Source organism: Augochlora pura, chromosome 3 (assembly GCF_028453695.1).
Source record: "Augochlora pura isolate Apur16 chromosome 3, APUR_v2.2.1, whole genome shotgun sequence".
Taxonomy (NCBI): domain Eukaryota; kingdom Metazoa; phylum Arthropoda; class Insecta; order Hymenoptera; family Halictidae; genus Augochlora; species Augochlora pura.
In genome coordinates, this window is record NC_135774.1 from 22481201 (window position 1) to 22499482 (window position 18282).

General features: G+C 39.9%; 1 protein-coding gene across 3 annotated transcripts in view; it reads right to left on the reverse strand.

Moving 5' to 3' along the window:
- The window catches only part of Neur (E3 ubiquitin-protein ligase neur), a 132455-nt gene that overhangs the window by 42571 nt on the left and 71602 nt on the right, over nucleotides 1–18282 (reverse strand). Inside the window, exon 1 of one of the 3 annotated variants that reach the window (XM_078177293.1) lies at nucleotides 5194–5312. The exons of the other annotated variants lie outside the window; for them this stretch is intronic. Within the exon in view, the coding sequence (XP_078033419.1) occupies nucleotides 5194–5218 (25 nt within the window). The 5' untranslated portion in view covers nucleotides 5219–5312. Of the gene's footprint in view, nucleotides 1–5193; nucleotides 5313–18282 lie in introns of those variants that run through there. 3 annotated transcript variants of the gene reach the window in all.

Below are 18282 nucleotides of genomic sequence, written 5' to 3' on the forward strand. Positions count from 1 at the left end.
GGCTTCCTGGTCGGGCTATGCGCCGCGAGAAGTGCCATGCATAATTCAGGAGAACGGCGCGCAAAGCGACGAAATTCCAGGACTATGGCGGTAGTTCCCGAATGAAGACGATAGGAGCTGCTGCTCGGCCTCTCCTCACCCGTCCCGGTTAGGCGATCCGGGATTTCGGGATCACAGGAAGCAGCCGAGGTACGGGGACGGGCGTTGTTACCAAGTGAACGTATCAAGGGTGGTAGGAGGCACGACAGATGTTGAAAATTTCAGACTCGAAGGAAGGACCGAGAGAGTGAAAGAACCTGGTCGTACCGGAGGAGGAAGGAGGGGCGGAGAGAAACAGAGAGAGAGAGAGAGAGAGAGAGGGAGAGAGAGAGACGGAGAGAAGGGGAAGACCGTTGGCGAGAAGACAATGGGGGATGGTGGCGCGTGGCTAGCCGGTAACCGTGGTGGGGATAAATACGGGGTGTAGGAGACACTTAAAACGATGATGAGGATGACGGGAGAGGAAGAGAGAGACCGAGGTGTGCTCCGGAACATGGGGAGCATTGAACTGGATCTTGATCTTCGGGGAGGAACAGGGGAAACCTGCCGGTGCTGCGAATCGCCGCGATTTCGGCTCGCAGGATGTTCTCTGGCGCGGGGGTGGACGCTGCCCGAATTTAATCGACTTCTAAGCAACGCAAAAATTTACACGAACATCCTGCCGTTTCTACGAATTAATATTATCGTGCGAGTGACTTCTCAATAATTTAAATAATTATTACGATGAACGATACAGTATCATTTTATATCTTTTTCAGTTCGTTAATATATCGAGAGAGTACGTTTATAAATAATAATAGATTCAGATATATTGTTATTAGTGTTAATAGTTGTTGCTAACTGTAAATAAATAAAGATTATACGAGATGCCGAGACGGACGTCGAGAACGCGCAACATTGGGGGCTCGTGAAAACTCTAAGACGTAAAACCTCTAAGAAAAGAAATAAGTTATCGTATTTTATTTTATCTTATTTCATTTATTTCATTTTATATTACTGCTTGGCACGTTGTTATGTAACGAGATGGACTTCTTGTTAGGATTAATTTCGACAGAGTTCATTATTACGATAATTGTTTGAAAAATCGTTAACATTAGTTCTTTAGGGGTAATACTTTTATTAGCTAGACATAGGAAGGAGATTTTGAGAGTTTTTGGATTGTTAAGTGCGCATTTCTATTGAAAACGATTTCTAACAATAGACTTCTTGGAAAAATATTCTGAAATAATGTGATTATTTTGACTGGTGTGGAACTAATTGATAGCAATTCTTCATTAGTTACGTTTTCTAGTATCTGGAACTTCGAAAGGACATTTTAGAAGAACGCCAATTAAATATTATTTAGTGTAAGAACGTCTTTTACAACTTTTTCTGATCGTGTAGTTTTCGGAAAGACACTTTAGGAGTACATAAATTAGATACTATTAAGTATACATTTCTCCTAGAACGTTTTCTGGTAATTGTACCCAGAAGGGACACTTTGCAAGAACAATATCGAAAGAAAAGCATTATGAATTTATTTGAAGAATTCCACTATTGAAATAAAGGACAGAAAACGCATCTGAAGTACATTCGCGAATTGAAAATATATAAGCATCTAATCCCAATACAATAGCATTTACATAAGAAGACTTGTCATCGCCACCGACCAATATTCATCTTTCATCCATTCAGGAGAGTACATGACCGAAACACCTACCAAAATACAGTGGCGCGCATAATTATACGCCCGAAGTAACTTAACTTCGTTAAATTTTCGTTAAGAGATCGGCAAAAATGTGAAAGTCACCTCGAGTCTACAATTATGCACGCCACTGTGCTTCCACATGAAAAAAAAATCAACGTATCGAATCTCTCGCGAATTCAACGAGAAACCCGAACATCATCGTCCGAATTATCTCCGGATCTTTCCGATCGATATAATCGGAAACGAACTCGTAGACGGCGCAACGATTTCGCCGAGAGAAGCGTGCGTCGCCCTCGACAATTTCGTCACCAAAAATTCCTCGGAACGACGCGCGGGGTTTGAATTCGGGCGAGCACGACACGCCGGCCGGAGGAGGGATCGGTTACTCCGGGTGCAGACGGTGCCGAAGTAATTTTAATGATTAATAATTACAAGCCGCGCGCTGGCGTCGGCCGTTTTACCCGGGCACACGACATTCTCCCCGCCAAGGTGGGAAACGCTGACACGCGCCTGCCGCGGTATTGTCGCGTGGCTCTCGGAGAGGAGAGAGGATCGGCCGAGAGGGAGAGAGGAGAGGAGAGGAGAGGAGAGGCGGCCGGTTCGTTGCCAAGCCGAAAGAGCAGATACGAGGAGTGCGATGTTGCGACAAGGACGAAACGGAGACGTCCGAGCACGGGAGAGGGGTTCGGCGGGCGAAGGGGGGGGCGGGAGAGGAGAGGAGAGCAGGAGAGAAGCGGATAAGTCGCCACCTGCCACGAATGGGCAGATGTGCCGGGGTCCGGAGCGACCGACGTCCTCGAATTGCCTCCTGGTCCCCGAACAGGTCCAAACAGCGGCCTATACGGAAGAGAAACACTCGCCGAGCAATTAAATGATAATGCCGCGGAAAGTGGATTCGCGAAAACCCCTGGCCCGGCGACCTCTCCAGATAGGTTATTGGGACAGCTCCTTGCTAGATCCGCCGAAGACCGCTCGATCCTTCGGTGTCTGGGGTTCGCCTGACGCTGAAAACGAGTGGGAAGGGTCCACCCTTTGATAGGGCATCCCTTTCGCACGATCTGCCAGGAGAAATGTACGACGTTGGCTAATACAATTTATAGCAGACATGTTTTAAGTACTGCATCAAATTAAAGATGGAGTAACTATCGAGATTTAGTAGGTTAGGTTCATTATCTTCGTATAACGATTCTAACCTAACATTATCGATAAAATATAACAGATTCTTTGCTACCGAAAGAGAATAAACGCTACGGTAAATAAAAGCATTTGGTAATCTGAAACATAAAAAAATATACTTCGATAATGTAAAACATTAAATAAGTGAAACTATCGTTTGAAAACTGGAGCACGAGCAACCGCTAAATGTGGAGCACAGGATTTCGTGTCAGCTGCCGATATTTCACTGGTGGCAGTCAAAGTTCTTTCAAATTTTCTGCCAGCATTCCTAAGTGATTTGCTTCTGGTCACTTCGGAGAGCAGTCTTTTAGGGTTAATTCGATTTCAATTTGGTTCCAAGTGGCAGAATGAGATGTCTGGAGCAGAAGAAGTTCGAGGATAAGTCAGCCGAGCTGCAGAAGAACCAAAGCGCTTGGAATTTTTCATCGGAACAGAGATCGACCGTTTAGCTACCTTATTAACGCGATGAAGATGGCAGAAATATCTTTGAGGATTCCCCCTTTGAAACTGTTTCCGAGAAACGTACGATGCAGATAGGTTAAATAAATCGCTTCGATTTTATGCGATCATAGATCATGTAGGACTAAAATGTTAACAAAACGGATGATTATAATTGCAATTGTACTTTTTAATTTCGTATAATTTCCAGCAGCGAATCACGCTTCACCTCTTCCTCTACAATGTGCAATTTAATACGTGTAGGTATTCAACGCTGTACAGTATCGTGTCAGGGTCGTCTTAAAGGCTTTCGAAGATAATGTATTAAATACGGATGTTAGGGATTTCTTTTGCAACAAAATGAAATTTATCCTTTCATCGTCAATCCCCAAATATTAAAACAAAGTTTGGCTTACATTAAATACAAATTTTCTTCTCGTGTGAGAATTGAATTATTTAGCTTTCAGGACTAGCAATGTATATTTCGTAAAATCTAAATTGATACAGTCTTTCAACAAATTCTGTTTAAACGGTCTAATTATATCGAATTTTATGTATCTGCTTGAACTAAACAGGCTTGATGCCCGTTTTAAAAAAAAACGTTAACTTTTCAGTGTGGTATAAACGAGGGACGCATGAAATCGGACAGCGCCCAGCGCGCATAAATTTCTTGTCACCCCCGAGAAGATAAAATGGCGTCGATTTCACGTAAACGATCAACAGGGAACGGTTCTATGCCCGTCTCGCGTTTCTTTTTCCATTTTGCGCCCAGACTGCGGCTCGTTATTACGAGCTTGACAAACAGGTGGTTGAAAAACCATTTCTCTTCCCGAGTCATTCGAAGTGCGCGGCAACAACGTGAGAGAGCGCGACTCGTGGTTGCAAGGAAGCAGGTGCCAATCGGTTTTTCGTCCGACAACAATGTTCGATTTTTAGGTCTTGAAATTGTTAAAACGCCGCGCGCGCGCGCGCACGCGTGGCAAACCGACTGCGTTTTTGACAAATCTGATATTCATACGTCACGCCAGCTATAACTGCAGATCGAAATAAACCGATCTAAAGGACAGCAGGTGTCTGCAACCTTATGGCCGCGGATGCTGTGTAAACACGGGTGTTTTTTTTTTTTTCAAAGACTCGCCAACAAGAATAGCGGTCGAGTAAAAATCAAACCTTTCAGTCGTTTACTGAACACGGTCCCCGAGAGCTCATTTATTACTGCTTCAATTTAGTTGTGAATTCATACGGTTGTTAAAAAACGCGTCGGTGCTTTTTCAGGGTACGGCTTCTATAGAATTTTGTTGAGAGAAGACTACCGAAGAACACTGCTGCACGCCTGTCATTCGTTTCATTCGATAGGAGCTTCTCGATTCCTTTCTAGAAGAGATTTTTAAATAAACTTCTTTATTCGAGCACGTATTATGATAGAAATCGTACGCAATTTTTATAATTAAATATAACCTTGACGTATAAATAAATCAACACAAATATACATATTGTTAAAGACGGACGAGTTATACGGACGACCTCTTCCAAACGAACATTGCTAACGTTAAGAAACGAATGGCACACGTTCGCACAATAATTGAACAATAACGATAATTAACCCTTTAAGTACGGGTCACATCAATAAGCGTTTTAGCGTAACTTTCGCGACAGCCGGGTCACATCAATAAGCGTTTATAACGTTTTATAGTGTTTGTATTATTGACATTCATTTAAATATAAACATGTTTTCTTTCTATTCGGAGCAAAATGTTTTGCGTCTGGCGTGTGCGATATCGGGACATATACCGGTACCGAAAGGGTTAAACAATAGCACAGTTTGTACGATGATAGTAAAAAGAATCGCTTACCGTACGAACCATGAAATTTGGCCATCGGTTAATTAAATTCGATCAGGTCGTTTGCAGCAATCTAGTATTTACAATCGAGGATTGTCAAGCGCATAAATGGCTGCCGGGTTCCGACTATCCGTAATAAACTGAAAGAAGAAAATCGCGAGATTTCGGGTGAATTATCCGTGGCCGTGTTAAATGTTCGTTGGCGAAACATCGACGACTTCCGCGGGACGGGAGTTATGTCAGCGGGCGGATCGAAAATGTCACGCTGTCATCGTCTCAATTGAGAAATACCCGGCGTGTGCGTGTGTATATGTGTGTGTGTGTGCAAGGCAAACGAACCGCGGGTCATCAGGAATTTTTACACTCGCTTAAATTTAGCACGGGCTCGGTGTCGCGCGTGTTCACCTGCCCGCAAGCGCTTCTTGGCCGGTTGCATTTTCGAAAAATGCTTCCCCAATTAATTCGCGGTCATTGGGAACGCCACTTGGTCCGATCTTCAACGAATACCGAACGATGTGGCACGCGTAGAAAACGTTCCGGTAAATCGTCCGCTAAGTGGTTCGATATAATTAAACGCGCGGCAACGGACTCGTTAAAACAATTCTGGTTTCGTCGCGGTTGCAACGCAGAAGTTGTTTCATTGCATGCGACGAGGTTCTTGCGTTCTTTTCGAACTGCGTGTTCGGAACAGGTTAGATTGCGGTATCAATGCGAGGAACACCGTTGGAGAATTACTGTGAACGTGCTATTAAATGATTCGATTAGGGAAATGGTGTGCAGCAGTGACTAGCTTTCGTTAACTAGCTTAATTTAGTATTTGTTTCTGTCATTGGATGAGTATACTTCTAAGGCAAAAACAAATGACTATTGGACAAACGTCTAACATAGCACTGTTTCAGAAAGTTATTCTTTTAGATTCGTATATCGCTTAACATCGACAAGTACATGATTTTATTATTTTCTTATAACAATCTCTAGTCTTTACTATTTTTCTTCCTGTCGTTGATCGAGATCAATGACTAAAATATTCCAATAGAAAAATATAATAAAATAATAAAAACGATAAAGACAATTCTTAATAGAATTATTTTACTATTTTACTACTTTACTATTTTTCTTCCTGTCGTTAATCGAGATCAATGACTAAAATATTCCAACAGAAAAATATAATAAAATAATAAAAATGATAAAGACAATTCTTAATAGAATTACATCAACACACCCTTCCAATTCCGTTAAAAAATCAACGGTTATTAATTTTCTCTTTCAATCGACGATTATTAATTTTCTCTTTCAATCAACGATTATTAATTTTCTCTTTCAATCGACGATTAATCAAACCGATTAATCGAGTCGACGATCTTTTAGCTATTATTAATTTCACTTTTTCGTAAAGTAAAATAAGGGAAAAAGAAAATAATATTAATCAATCGAAGCCGAGCGCTGCGCGTGTGTGAAGGAGGAACAAGATTTCCAGAAGAAAGGAAAGAGCGACGAAAGGAAAGAGCGACGAAAGCAAAGGGTTGCGACAGAATCAAGGCGACAGAATCGTGCAAGGCAGCGGAAGAAGACTCGGTTGCTCGGATCGAATCGACTGAATCCTCGAAGATCGGGTGCAGCCGTCAAGCAAAGGGCCTCGACAGGGTTCGAAAATATTGTATCTGTCGCCGAGGTGGCTTGTGCATCAGCTGTACGCGAACGATGATCATTTTCTGGTATTGTCCGTGACGGAGAGCAAAGGACGAGGAGAGAGAGAGAGAGAGAGAGAGAGAGAGAGAGAGAGAGAGAGAGAGGACGCTGCTCTGTCGTGGAAAGGGGCCCGGAGGCCCGGTGGACGCTTATTGTGCCGCGAAAGGGTGCATCGGTCCACATCGCGTTGGATTTCGCATTCACTCGGGCAATAATAATGATTCGCCGGGCTGCTTTCTTCTTCTTCTTCTCTCAGGAAACAAGCCAGCGTTCGGGCCAGCCGGCACGGAAAGGCTACCGGAGAGAACAGTTTGCGGACGCGACGCCGGAAAAATGCCGGCGATTTCGCGACGCGCCGGGGCCTTTGCCATCCACACTTTTATTTTTGTGCGCGCGATTCGTTCTCCCTCGGCCACTTGACGATCGGGGTCACCAATCGGCACCGAGGTGCTCCAAGCAATTAATCGTTCGCGCCGCGGAGAATTTTCTCCGGTCACCAGCCAACGAACGCGCGGCAAGCAATAGGGTAACCTGATCAACGAACGCTTAACCCCTTAATGCACAATTTAAAAAAAAAAAAACCGACCAAAATAATCAATTTTTTGTATCTAAGAAAATACATATTTGGACCTTAATTTCAATAAATATATTTAAAAAAAATGCAAAAATTACTAAAAATTCAATAAAAAATAGTGGATAAATAATTATAGCGAATATTGAATCGCATTGCAGATCGAATTTTGTACCCATCGTACTGTTTTTCAATTACCAGTTACTATTTTGAAGGGGAAGGAGGAGACGAAAGAAAAAACTGAAAAATATTTGATGAATATCAATAAATTGAATGTTTTCCTTGGTTTTTATTCAGTTATTTTTAATGCCCGGATATATTCGAATCTGAACATTTTAGCGACATAAGTTGCGACACGCCGACCGTATATATACGGGTCTGCACATTTTCGCCGGTTTTGCACGCCCGTGTTAATACGTTTCTGCGCGTTAACCCTAGAAAGATAACCATATGACAACGTACGTAAAAGATAACCATACGCTTCAGAGGCGCATGCTTTTCTAAGGCGTCAATTTTATACTAACAATGGATATTTATTTAAGTTAATCTAGTCATTTTAAAGGTTTGGCATTATTGTAAAAATAAAATGCATTTGTATTATATTTTTGTATATTTTAAGTAATTTTAAACTTAAATCACTAGACATCTATGAAAAATTAACAAAAATCAACAGTCTTCGGTTTATTTCGCAGGCGCCTCTGCGACGTAGGTTATCTTTCTAGGGTTAAGGGGCTAAGCTTCGTGGATTGTTAACGTATCGACCGGGCGGGTTCCGTAAAAATTTACGCGTTTAATAGTAGACAAGAGAGAGAGACTTCGCGTATCATTAAGTACAATCAACATTTTCGTCGCGTAAGATATTTATTTGAAAGAGTATGATTGGCTGCGAAGATGAACGCAACATAATATTACATGAAGCTAGAGCCGAGTAAAAATGAAAAATAATAAACCGAAAAATCAATGAATTAACCCTTAAATGCATAGAGTCCCAAAAATGAATCAATAACTTTTTGCGCGGATACCCGACAACAGTTTTGATATCGATACATTTGGCTGAATGTTCATTGACTTATCAAAAATTAACTAAAATAATGACATTTGACTTCAATATTTGTATCTTTCTGACGTTATACCAATTGGCGCGCATTTTTGATAGCGGGTTCATTTACGTACTTTTGGAAGGGGATTATTTAGAAATATTTTGGTGTATTCAAAAAAATTACAAAGTGCAATGTATTTCTTTGTTCCAAGAAAGGAAACGACTGCTTCAATCTCTTTCATACTAACTAAAGAATTTTTATGTCTATTTTGCATAGTGTACCAAAAATGAATCATTAATATTTTTCAATAAAAACCCTATAAGATATGACTTATAATTGTTTTTAATATTTTTCCCGATTTCCACTCATTTGAAATATTATAACCCTAATTTTTAAATAAAATTCATTAATTCATGCATTTAAGGGTTAATACAGAGTTAACGATAAATGGTACAGTATTGGTAACTTGAATACTAAATTTGGATGCGACGATGTTGTGATCTTATTTATAAATTTATTAGGTTGGTAGAATCTGTGTTTCCTTACTCCGTCGCATTCTCTTATGTTTAGTCAAATGTATAATCAAAATGAGTGACACTGATCATTTTGTTAATTTTAGTAGTTCCTTTGCGATTTAGACTTTCGTATTTATAATAGGCCGTGAATTCTCCAATAAACGTACAGGGTCTGCAAATTTGTGAAGTACACACACAGAACCTGTTCATCAGCGAAAATTGAATATGTATTCCATGGTTTCTATTTTCGCTACAGGATATGCTCCATTTAATAGAATCAAAATTGCATCGAAAATTGCACTGTACATAGAAACACGCATTTGAACGATTAAAAGTCAGACTCAACATTCGTTTTCGCATTTCTAAGCCAATTTATTTCTATTTTGTATTTCCGATTAATATTCTCATTCAATGAAATTATTATTCCGCCGTCCAGTTTCCGACAATTAATTTCGATGTTCGTACGGTCTACAGAGAAACTATGGAAAAGACACCTGAAAGAGTATCTTGAGAAAATTCATAAGTAGCATTATAAATCATCGGACGTGCATTCGGTCATATTTTTTCGTTAAAAAACCGTCCGACGTCCGAGCGTTAAGAATAATTATTGCCCCCGGAGATTTCTGCGTTCGAGAAGAGACTTTGTTCTCGCAGGCCCCCCGACGTGCTCGGGAGGGTCTTAGCCGAGAAATGTCGCGAATATATTGTTCCACGGATCCATCGGGCTGAAGAAACCCGGCCGAAAAGAGAAGAGCGGAGAAAAGAGAGAGATCGTCGGCGGGAGGGAGAAGGAGAAGGAAGGGTTTTGCCGAAGGGGGTGACGGCTTCTTCCGCAGACCCGAGAACGGACATAGCGTTTTCTTCGTCCCCGTCGTTGTCCCCTGTTTCGCTCTTATCCGTGTCGGGGGGGGGGGGGGGGGGTGGGCGCACGGGGTAATATAAAGTGGGTGGATGAAATGAATGGGATATGTTGTGAGCGGTTCGGTTGAGTATTGTTGATCGAACAATGGCGTCTGGCTTGTACACGCCGAGAGAGAGAGACCCCAAGAGGCAGCTGACATTCCCTGACTGCGAGGAAGAGCACCTCCGCCTGGCAACAACCGCTTAATAAAATTATCTTGGACCGTCGAGTGATTTTCTCGACAGGAGATCCGCATAATTTTACCCCTTTTACCGTCCCGGAAAATGTAGGACGTCTGTTTGTAGCCGAGCCCGCCGTTGTTCGAATTGTTTCGAGCAAATATTTATCTAAGATAATTAGCCGACCGAATGAACCTTTTAATCAAATATTTTATTCATTGTTTGTCATAAATTATTCTATTTATTCAAATCTTCATTTTACATCGATCTCTGGCAAATCTAATATAAATACCTGATTATTTAAACTGTCTATTAAAATGGTATTTATAACATTAGGATAAAAATTTTTTTATTACAAAATGGAGTGATATAATTCAGCTAAATAAAACGGGACTGAATTTCGAGATGCTTGAAACCTTACGTTCGATCGAAGCTCGTTTAATTAATCGCTCGAATCAATACCGATTAGCAATTCTTCTCGGAAAGAGCAATATTCCCGGGGGGAATGTAAAAGGGAAAGTGAAACGATCGAACGTTAATTAATAGCAATTTTTCATTCCATACTTTCGGGGACACGCGCGACATTTCGCCGGGGCAATCTTCCTCCCGGGCATTTACACGTCGCGTTTGTAGGCGACCATTAACACTCTTGTAATTTTAATTACGCTGCTCCGAACTAGGTGTGCGGCGGGCAGCTGCCGCGAGACGCAATTCTTTCTTAAATTGCCCGTTCCCGAACGCCAACGATTATCGAACCGCATACGCGATTATCGAACCGTTAATTGCAGATAATCGCTCGCGTGTCTCTTACCTATATAAACGAACATGGGCAAACGTCGTTCTGCAACGAGCACGAACCATTACAATAATTTCGCTAAGTTCGATCATGCTGTACTTCGTTTATCATGTGTTTATTAACGCGAAGCATATTTCACTTTCGTTCGAAAGTTCTACAATGTTCGATCGAAACGAATTCATTGTAATACAACGATCACGGTGAAACTATTGCAATTGAATTAAGTATAATCGAATTAAGATTTTATCTGTTTACGGTAAAAATGATTGGATAAGATTGACTACGGTGCACAGAATTTAATACAATCTCTTAAACTTCAACACGGAACGCATAAATCTATAGCAAAAAAGAAACTCTATATCTAATGTTTTATCGTTTAATTATTTCAATAATGAAGCTATTAATCGAACTGATCGGTTTCTGGTATTATAACAAATATCTCCATGAGAAATTTTTAGATAAACTTTCTATTCAAGTGAACGTTATATCACCATACATTAACCATTCGGTTCGCATATTGTTATCAAACTGTATACATTACCCCGGTTAATGAATACAGAAGATATGGAGATTCGAAAACTACTCATCGACGTTTACGAAGCTCTCGGAAGTGGTTCGCGAAAAACGAGTGCGCATAGAACGCTTGAAAACGGCTGGACAAAGGGAAGCCTTGAAGCGAGCCGTCTTGTCAAACTGGGTTATCTCCGTAATTACACGATTATGCAAATTGCGCCGAGTAGGACCGGACTCGGAGAGCGCCTAGTAGACACCCCTCGCCCGAATTAAAGATCCTCGGCCCCCGCAGCCCCCTCGAACTTCTTAATTATGTAGTACCGAAGGCGCACACGGTCGTATCCTCTGCAACCTGTTACTCCTGTGCAACCTTTTATGAGCTATTGTCCGACGGAGGCGACCTGCCGCGCAACATGGCGTCTGAAAAATTAATAGAGGGCGGGGTCGACGACTGACGGAGGCGTCTGCGAAATAAATCGTCAATTTGATTAACGACGTCCTTTGAGGGCGGTTTTGCAACCCCGCCAGGAAAGTTCCTCGACTTTTAATTCAACTGTTAAGCGGACTTCGTAATTTATGAGTGATTTATTACCCAGCGAAGTCCGGGGATTCTTCCGGCGAGTTTCGCCCCTCGGAAAAGCAATTTGCGGCAACGTGAGATTATATGGAAAACTGCTGACTTTTTGCCGAGTTTTTATTCACGCAATTTCGTTTCTATTTTTAATACTTTGCGCAGCCACGCCGTCGTTTCCATTTCATTCGATATTTATTAAATACAAACGTATTTAGCTAACGCATTTTGTTCCGTGAAAAATCGCTGAAATAATTGCATTTAGTTTAATAGGTTTCGGTGAATTTGTTTAACTTTTAGATCGGGGACCATGGTTTTCGGTTTGGCGAAATTGATCTTCTTTATGAAAATGATTACGCTATATTTGTCGCTTGATTCATGTATATTTCTGATGCACCGTCTACTTCTTCCGAGGAATGAAACACATTATTTTGAACAATTTCGGCTAGTTTGATAAATAATTTAACAGGGCCGCGATAAATCCTAAATAATGCTCGTATTTATAAATTATGGATAAAGCTCGATTCGCGAACCGGATATCCGCCAGTTGGACAGCGCTCCTTTCCGAACTTCCATTGTAGGAGCAATCATCGAAATAGATTGTACACGTGTTTCATAAGTTGCATAGCAACATTTATTTTTTCATGATTCAACGATGATTAATTTCAATTTATTGTATTCTACTATGATTAATTTCAAAGGTTGAAATGCAATACGGTTGCATTTCCTGCAATATATTCTGTCTATGACAAATACAACATTTAATTGTTTTCGTTCATCTTTTATGTTTCTATTTTTTATTAATATTTTTATCATTTTTTACAAACATGGGGCCAGAAAAAATTGTTGCAATAATTATTATAATAGCATTTATCTTAATAATAATGATTAATATTACAAGATGTATTATAATAACATTTATTATAACGATTCATAGCAATAATTATTATAACATTATAATTATATTTTTGATTTCATATCTATATTTATGTTTATATTTTTTATTCTTAGTAATATTTTCATCATTTTTTACAAACATAGACATGGGGCCAGAAAAATTATTGCAATAATTATTATAATAGCATTTATCTTAATAATAATGATTAATATTACAAGATGTATTGTAATAACATTTATTATAATGATTCATAGCAATAATTATAATAACATTATAATTATATTTTTGATTTCATATCTATGTTTACGAAAAATGATCGGAGTGCTACTCGTAATAAATGCTATTACTATTATACGAAACTATTGTGCTTATGAAACACGAGAAAAAAGAGCATAATATTACTGTAAACGCCAACTATTGGAAAAGCTTGTTAGTTACGGGAGGTGGTAGTAAAGCACGATAAATTTCAGCCTTCAGCGATGTCCAAACGCGCCGTGGCAGATCCATCGATCACGTCGAAAGTATTTGGATGTCCGTTAGTGTATCGAGTTTCTCAACTTCGTCATGCGGGATGGTTAATGAAAAAAAAAAGGCTATTTCCTGCCTAATAACGCCACACGTGGCTATTCAGTTACTCTGCAAACTCTTTTCGAATAGCAGTTGCTTTCTGAAGAACCGGCGGTTCATCGAGCAGCTGAGAGGTTAGCTTGCGAAGACCATAAAATAAAATAACCTAAAATTCGCTAGTGAGCGCGCACCCACGTTTATCAACGACTCCTCTGTCCGAAAATCATTCGAACTTCTCGATTCGGTGGATTAACCCTTTGCTAGCTACGAACATTTTCCGTCTATGCATTCCATATAGCTATTTATTAAATACAAACGAACTTGCTAATACAAAAATTATTTTGTTTTATGACGCGGCAATTTTAAATGTAGTTTTTGAATTATAGTTTGTATGCGAAGGATTATAGAAGCTCTGAGATAATCGAAATTCTTATGAAAGCGAAAAAAGATTCTAAGAAACAGGGTTTCAAGTAAATAAATTTAGAATTTAAAAAAAATCGTTTGTTATAGATTTCGTTAGCGAAGAAATTCTACAAGAACATGAAAGTTTCAAAATATCGATCTTCATCTCTTAACCTTTTAAAGGATATGAAATAATGGAACACTGAAAGTAATTAAACTGTTCAAATAAAAGTTGTTAACTGATTGTGTTGGAAATAATTATACTGTTCAAATAGAAGATCTTAAAAGATTGTATTAAAAACAATTTGACCATTCAAACAAAGTTAAAAGATCGTATTGGAAATAATTAGACTGTTCCAACGAAATGCAACAAACACTCGAAGAATATCCTATAGCAAAGGTTTAAGAATTGTAAATTATTAATTTACGTCCAGAGGTTGGTCGCAGGTTTTTCGAGTCGCATAAATTTATTTCGCGTTCGCGTAAAAGACGCAGTCCGCAGAGGGTTAACGGGCACCGATAGCCGATAAATAAACGTCGATTGGACAAATCGCGGCAGGTAGGCCCGTAAATGTTTATCGGAGACGGCCACGTGCAAAATCAGTACAGGTATTTCGGACGGTGGCCGACGAGTTTGTCCACGTTCGACTTCTGGCACGCAGCTGTGTGATCTGTGTGTCCCTTCTGCGTGATCAGCGCTCGCCAAAATCAATGGGTTCAATCCGAGATCTATTGAAACCGGCGGCTCCGGGCGTCGACGAACGTCCTCAAGCACCTGGGATTTTCACGGGCCATCTCTAGGGCTAAATTGACACCTGGGTGCCACATGCTGAAGTCCCGACGTGTCTCGACCCGCCTCGGACGTGATCGCGGCCGGCTGCATTTCATTTGGCCGGACCGCGTTTATGACTCTCGTTGCATCACGGACCATCCCTCGCCGCTTATTATGTAGACGTTTTTCTCTTTGAAAGGACACGGCTTCCAGACCGTGGCTCCGTGGGGAAATTTGGAAAACTGTGCGCATTCTTATTTACATTATTCGCTGCTGCAAAGTTGAATTGGTATTTCGCACAGGGTTGCGACGATATTCCGCGAATCTTCGTGTATTTATTGCATCTTTGCAGTTTATGTGTGCACCGAATATTTTTATTTTTCACTTCTTTTTCTCGATCTTTCTTATTGAATTTTGTTACTTTTCTTTTTTACCGACTTCTGTTGCCGACTTTTATTTCTGAATTTTATTTCTAATTTTTATTTCTGAATTTTATTTCTAATTTTTATTTCTAATTTCTATTTCTGACTTTTGAGCAAATAAGTGGTGTTTTTTTTTCGTTTCTTGAATATATGCGGTGATACTGAATTAATATTACAAATAAATACATATAAAACCATCGAGAAACATTAAGATGAAAGTATAAATTGAAATAAAATTATTATTACCGTAATAATTCTATTTAACTGTCCCATTTTTAAACCACAATTGATACAATTGAATAATAAAATGATAAAATAGCAAGTTCCTTTTTAAAAATCGTGGAGCCATCGCAGAACAACCATTTATGTTAGCTGGTTTTTAAAAACCAGTTCGCAGCACAATATGCTAAATTCCCGCACCTCGTCTGATCAGTTCGGAATTTAGAAAATCGTGTTCATTGTGAAAGATCGTGATCAACTGGTCGCCGCGATCGACGACCGGCCCCAGCCTCCCCAAAAATCGAAGGGGATGAAGAGGGGCTTGCGACTAGACTTTCAGCTGGTTTTCGGGCGGGCTAGGGGAGCACGCCGAAAATGAAAAAGGGGAGAGAGAGGGCTGCGCAGTTCTTCCAGCTTTGGTTTTATTCAAATAGATCTCGCGTCCCCCCCTTCGGTCGACATTCCGATACGGTGCAACACGGGGCACCGCCGACCCTGGCGCCAGATGTTTTCACCTTTTCAATCGGCCCTCGCCTGTTGCACATTCAACTTTTCCACGTGCGCGCGTGTCGATCGCGAAAACTCGTATTTCACGTTGCACCAATCGTGATCTACGACCGATTCACCCTTAGACGGCTGGATCATCCTTCCCCCCGTAGGACTCTCAGCTAACCATGTACATACAGTGGTGCGAATAATTCTTTATGGTCAAAGTAACTATGGCATTTTTAGTTATATTTAAATAAATACTTAACTTTTTTAAATAAAAATTTAATTATTTATTTTTTATATATATTATTTATTTATCGAAAGCGATATTTTCGTATACTTCCATGTCAGAAATAATAGAAAATAGGAATATATAAATATATTTATATATATAATTTTTAATTATATATAAATATATAAATATTTTGTTTCAAGTTAAAATATCAGTAATTTGAGTCGCAACCAAGTGACCTTTAGTGGAGACATTCTGTATATTTTTAAAAAATTTAACAAAACACCATACTTGTATATTTCTATCTTCTACTATTTGTAATATAGAAATATACAAATACGATTTTTAAGTTTTCGTTTAAACATCGATGAGATTGTAAAGTCTATAATTATGCAAATTTCTTCATTTTCATCCCCTAATCGACCGACTTTTCGACTAACTGCTCTGTTTTTTCTGTTTCAGGTAAGTGGCGCGACTTTGCGACTTCTACTTTGCGATTTCAACGTTGCCACTTGTAACTCGTAAGTTGCGAGGGGTTGATAAAGTTCAAGATTTTAATATGAATTTTAGAATGTTGCATCGGAGAGGGTACTCTAAGTATTAACCCTTCGAGGACGAGTGCCAACAAGGTACCGACAAAAATTGAATTAGACATTTTGGACTGTTCTAAATCAAAACGGTATAAAAAACACCGTGTAAAAACAGAATCGAATGTGATTTGATTTTGTAAGTTATAAAAGGTCAGAGTAATTTTATAACTGAATTATTTAAATTTTAAATAATTAAAATTTTCTCTCCTACTTAAATTATTCTATTTAAATATACACTGCTTGAAAAGCCTTCGTCCGAAAGGGGTTGAAACGGTCGAAGCAACTGATTCTTGGAAGCAACCCGGGGGTGTTCGTGTATCTTTGTACTTTGGTAGATCGATCGGCAGAAAACGGAATCAAGCAGAAACTTATTTGATCCGTCAACAATTTTATAACGATGTGAAAAACGAACGAAAGAAATCCTCGATGAAATCCAAGAAAATTCATTACTTCGAAGAGTTGCAACACTGTCTGCATAAAAGAATGCATCTCCTCGGTTGTACAACGTCATTTTATCGGATCCTAAAAGGGTTGATGACCACCGTGATCGAAGCGCATTTGTATTAAAGCTTGTCGGGGGTGGGCGATCGCATCGTGGCCAGAATAGCGTATTGAAGGGTGCTCTTCTCCGGGGAGAAAGAACTCGAATACTCGCTTCTTTTTGCCCCTTTCTCCCCCACCCCTCTCTCTCTCTCTTTTTCTCCCTCCCTCGCTCCAAGTATCTATCTATCCGTCTATCTCCTTCCCTTGTTCGCCCTCTCATTTTTTTTTATCTTCCACTCGAAGCCTCGTTCCCTCTTCGATCCGCTCGAAGACCGTCTGCGGATAGTCGAGGGCCAACGCATTGAAACAGTTTCGCTTTGATCTGCGGCGCGTGGAAATTGCGTTTCCACGTAGGTCGCGCGGATTATGGTTGTGTGGAGGCACGCACGCCGGTCGTTTACGCTCAAAGCCTGTTGCTTTGGGAACGTCCAAGGTGTTCACGATTAACAGTACCGCTGGCTGGACTCGGCCGACGCCACCGGATATCCACTTCAAAAGTGGATACTCGGAATCGAATTTCTGCGCATCGGACTGCCCGCACGGTGTTTTACGCGATCCCGTGTTATATCCTATGATTGTTAGGGAAAATCGCGTTGCCGGTCGCAATTTCGACAAATCGTTGCCGACGCGCCGATTCAGCTGCGGAATATAGGACTCGCGAGTCTGTCGGGAAAATAGATACGAAAATAAAATCGACGGACCAAAAACTAGCAGAGAAACAATGGGACACTATTAACCCTTTACTATTAATCCCCACAAATTTTTATATTTAATATTTTTTTTTTATATTGCAATGTCAAAACGATTTTTATACCATCAAAGTTTAGATTCGACAAATTATTAATAGTGTAACTGTTGCATGAACCATAAGACTCAATTTCATGTACATAAAATGCACTCTGTCGTGTAAAATGGAAATACTGTAAGTCAGAGAAATTATTTCTATTTAATTATTATAAATTAATTCATTCTTATATTAATTATTATAGTATTTCGGCAGAAATTAGGCTATTTCATGCAGAATTTGAGGCAGATATTTAGGTTGATCTTGGGAGAAGTGTTTAGGCGACCCTTGTGGGATGTAAAAAGAATTCTTGAAAAATTATTCAACTAGAAGCTGAAAACGATTGATTTATCATTTTCTTTATCATTTTGGTTAATACTAGTACTATCGAGTCTTAAGCGTGACCGA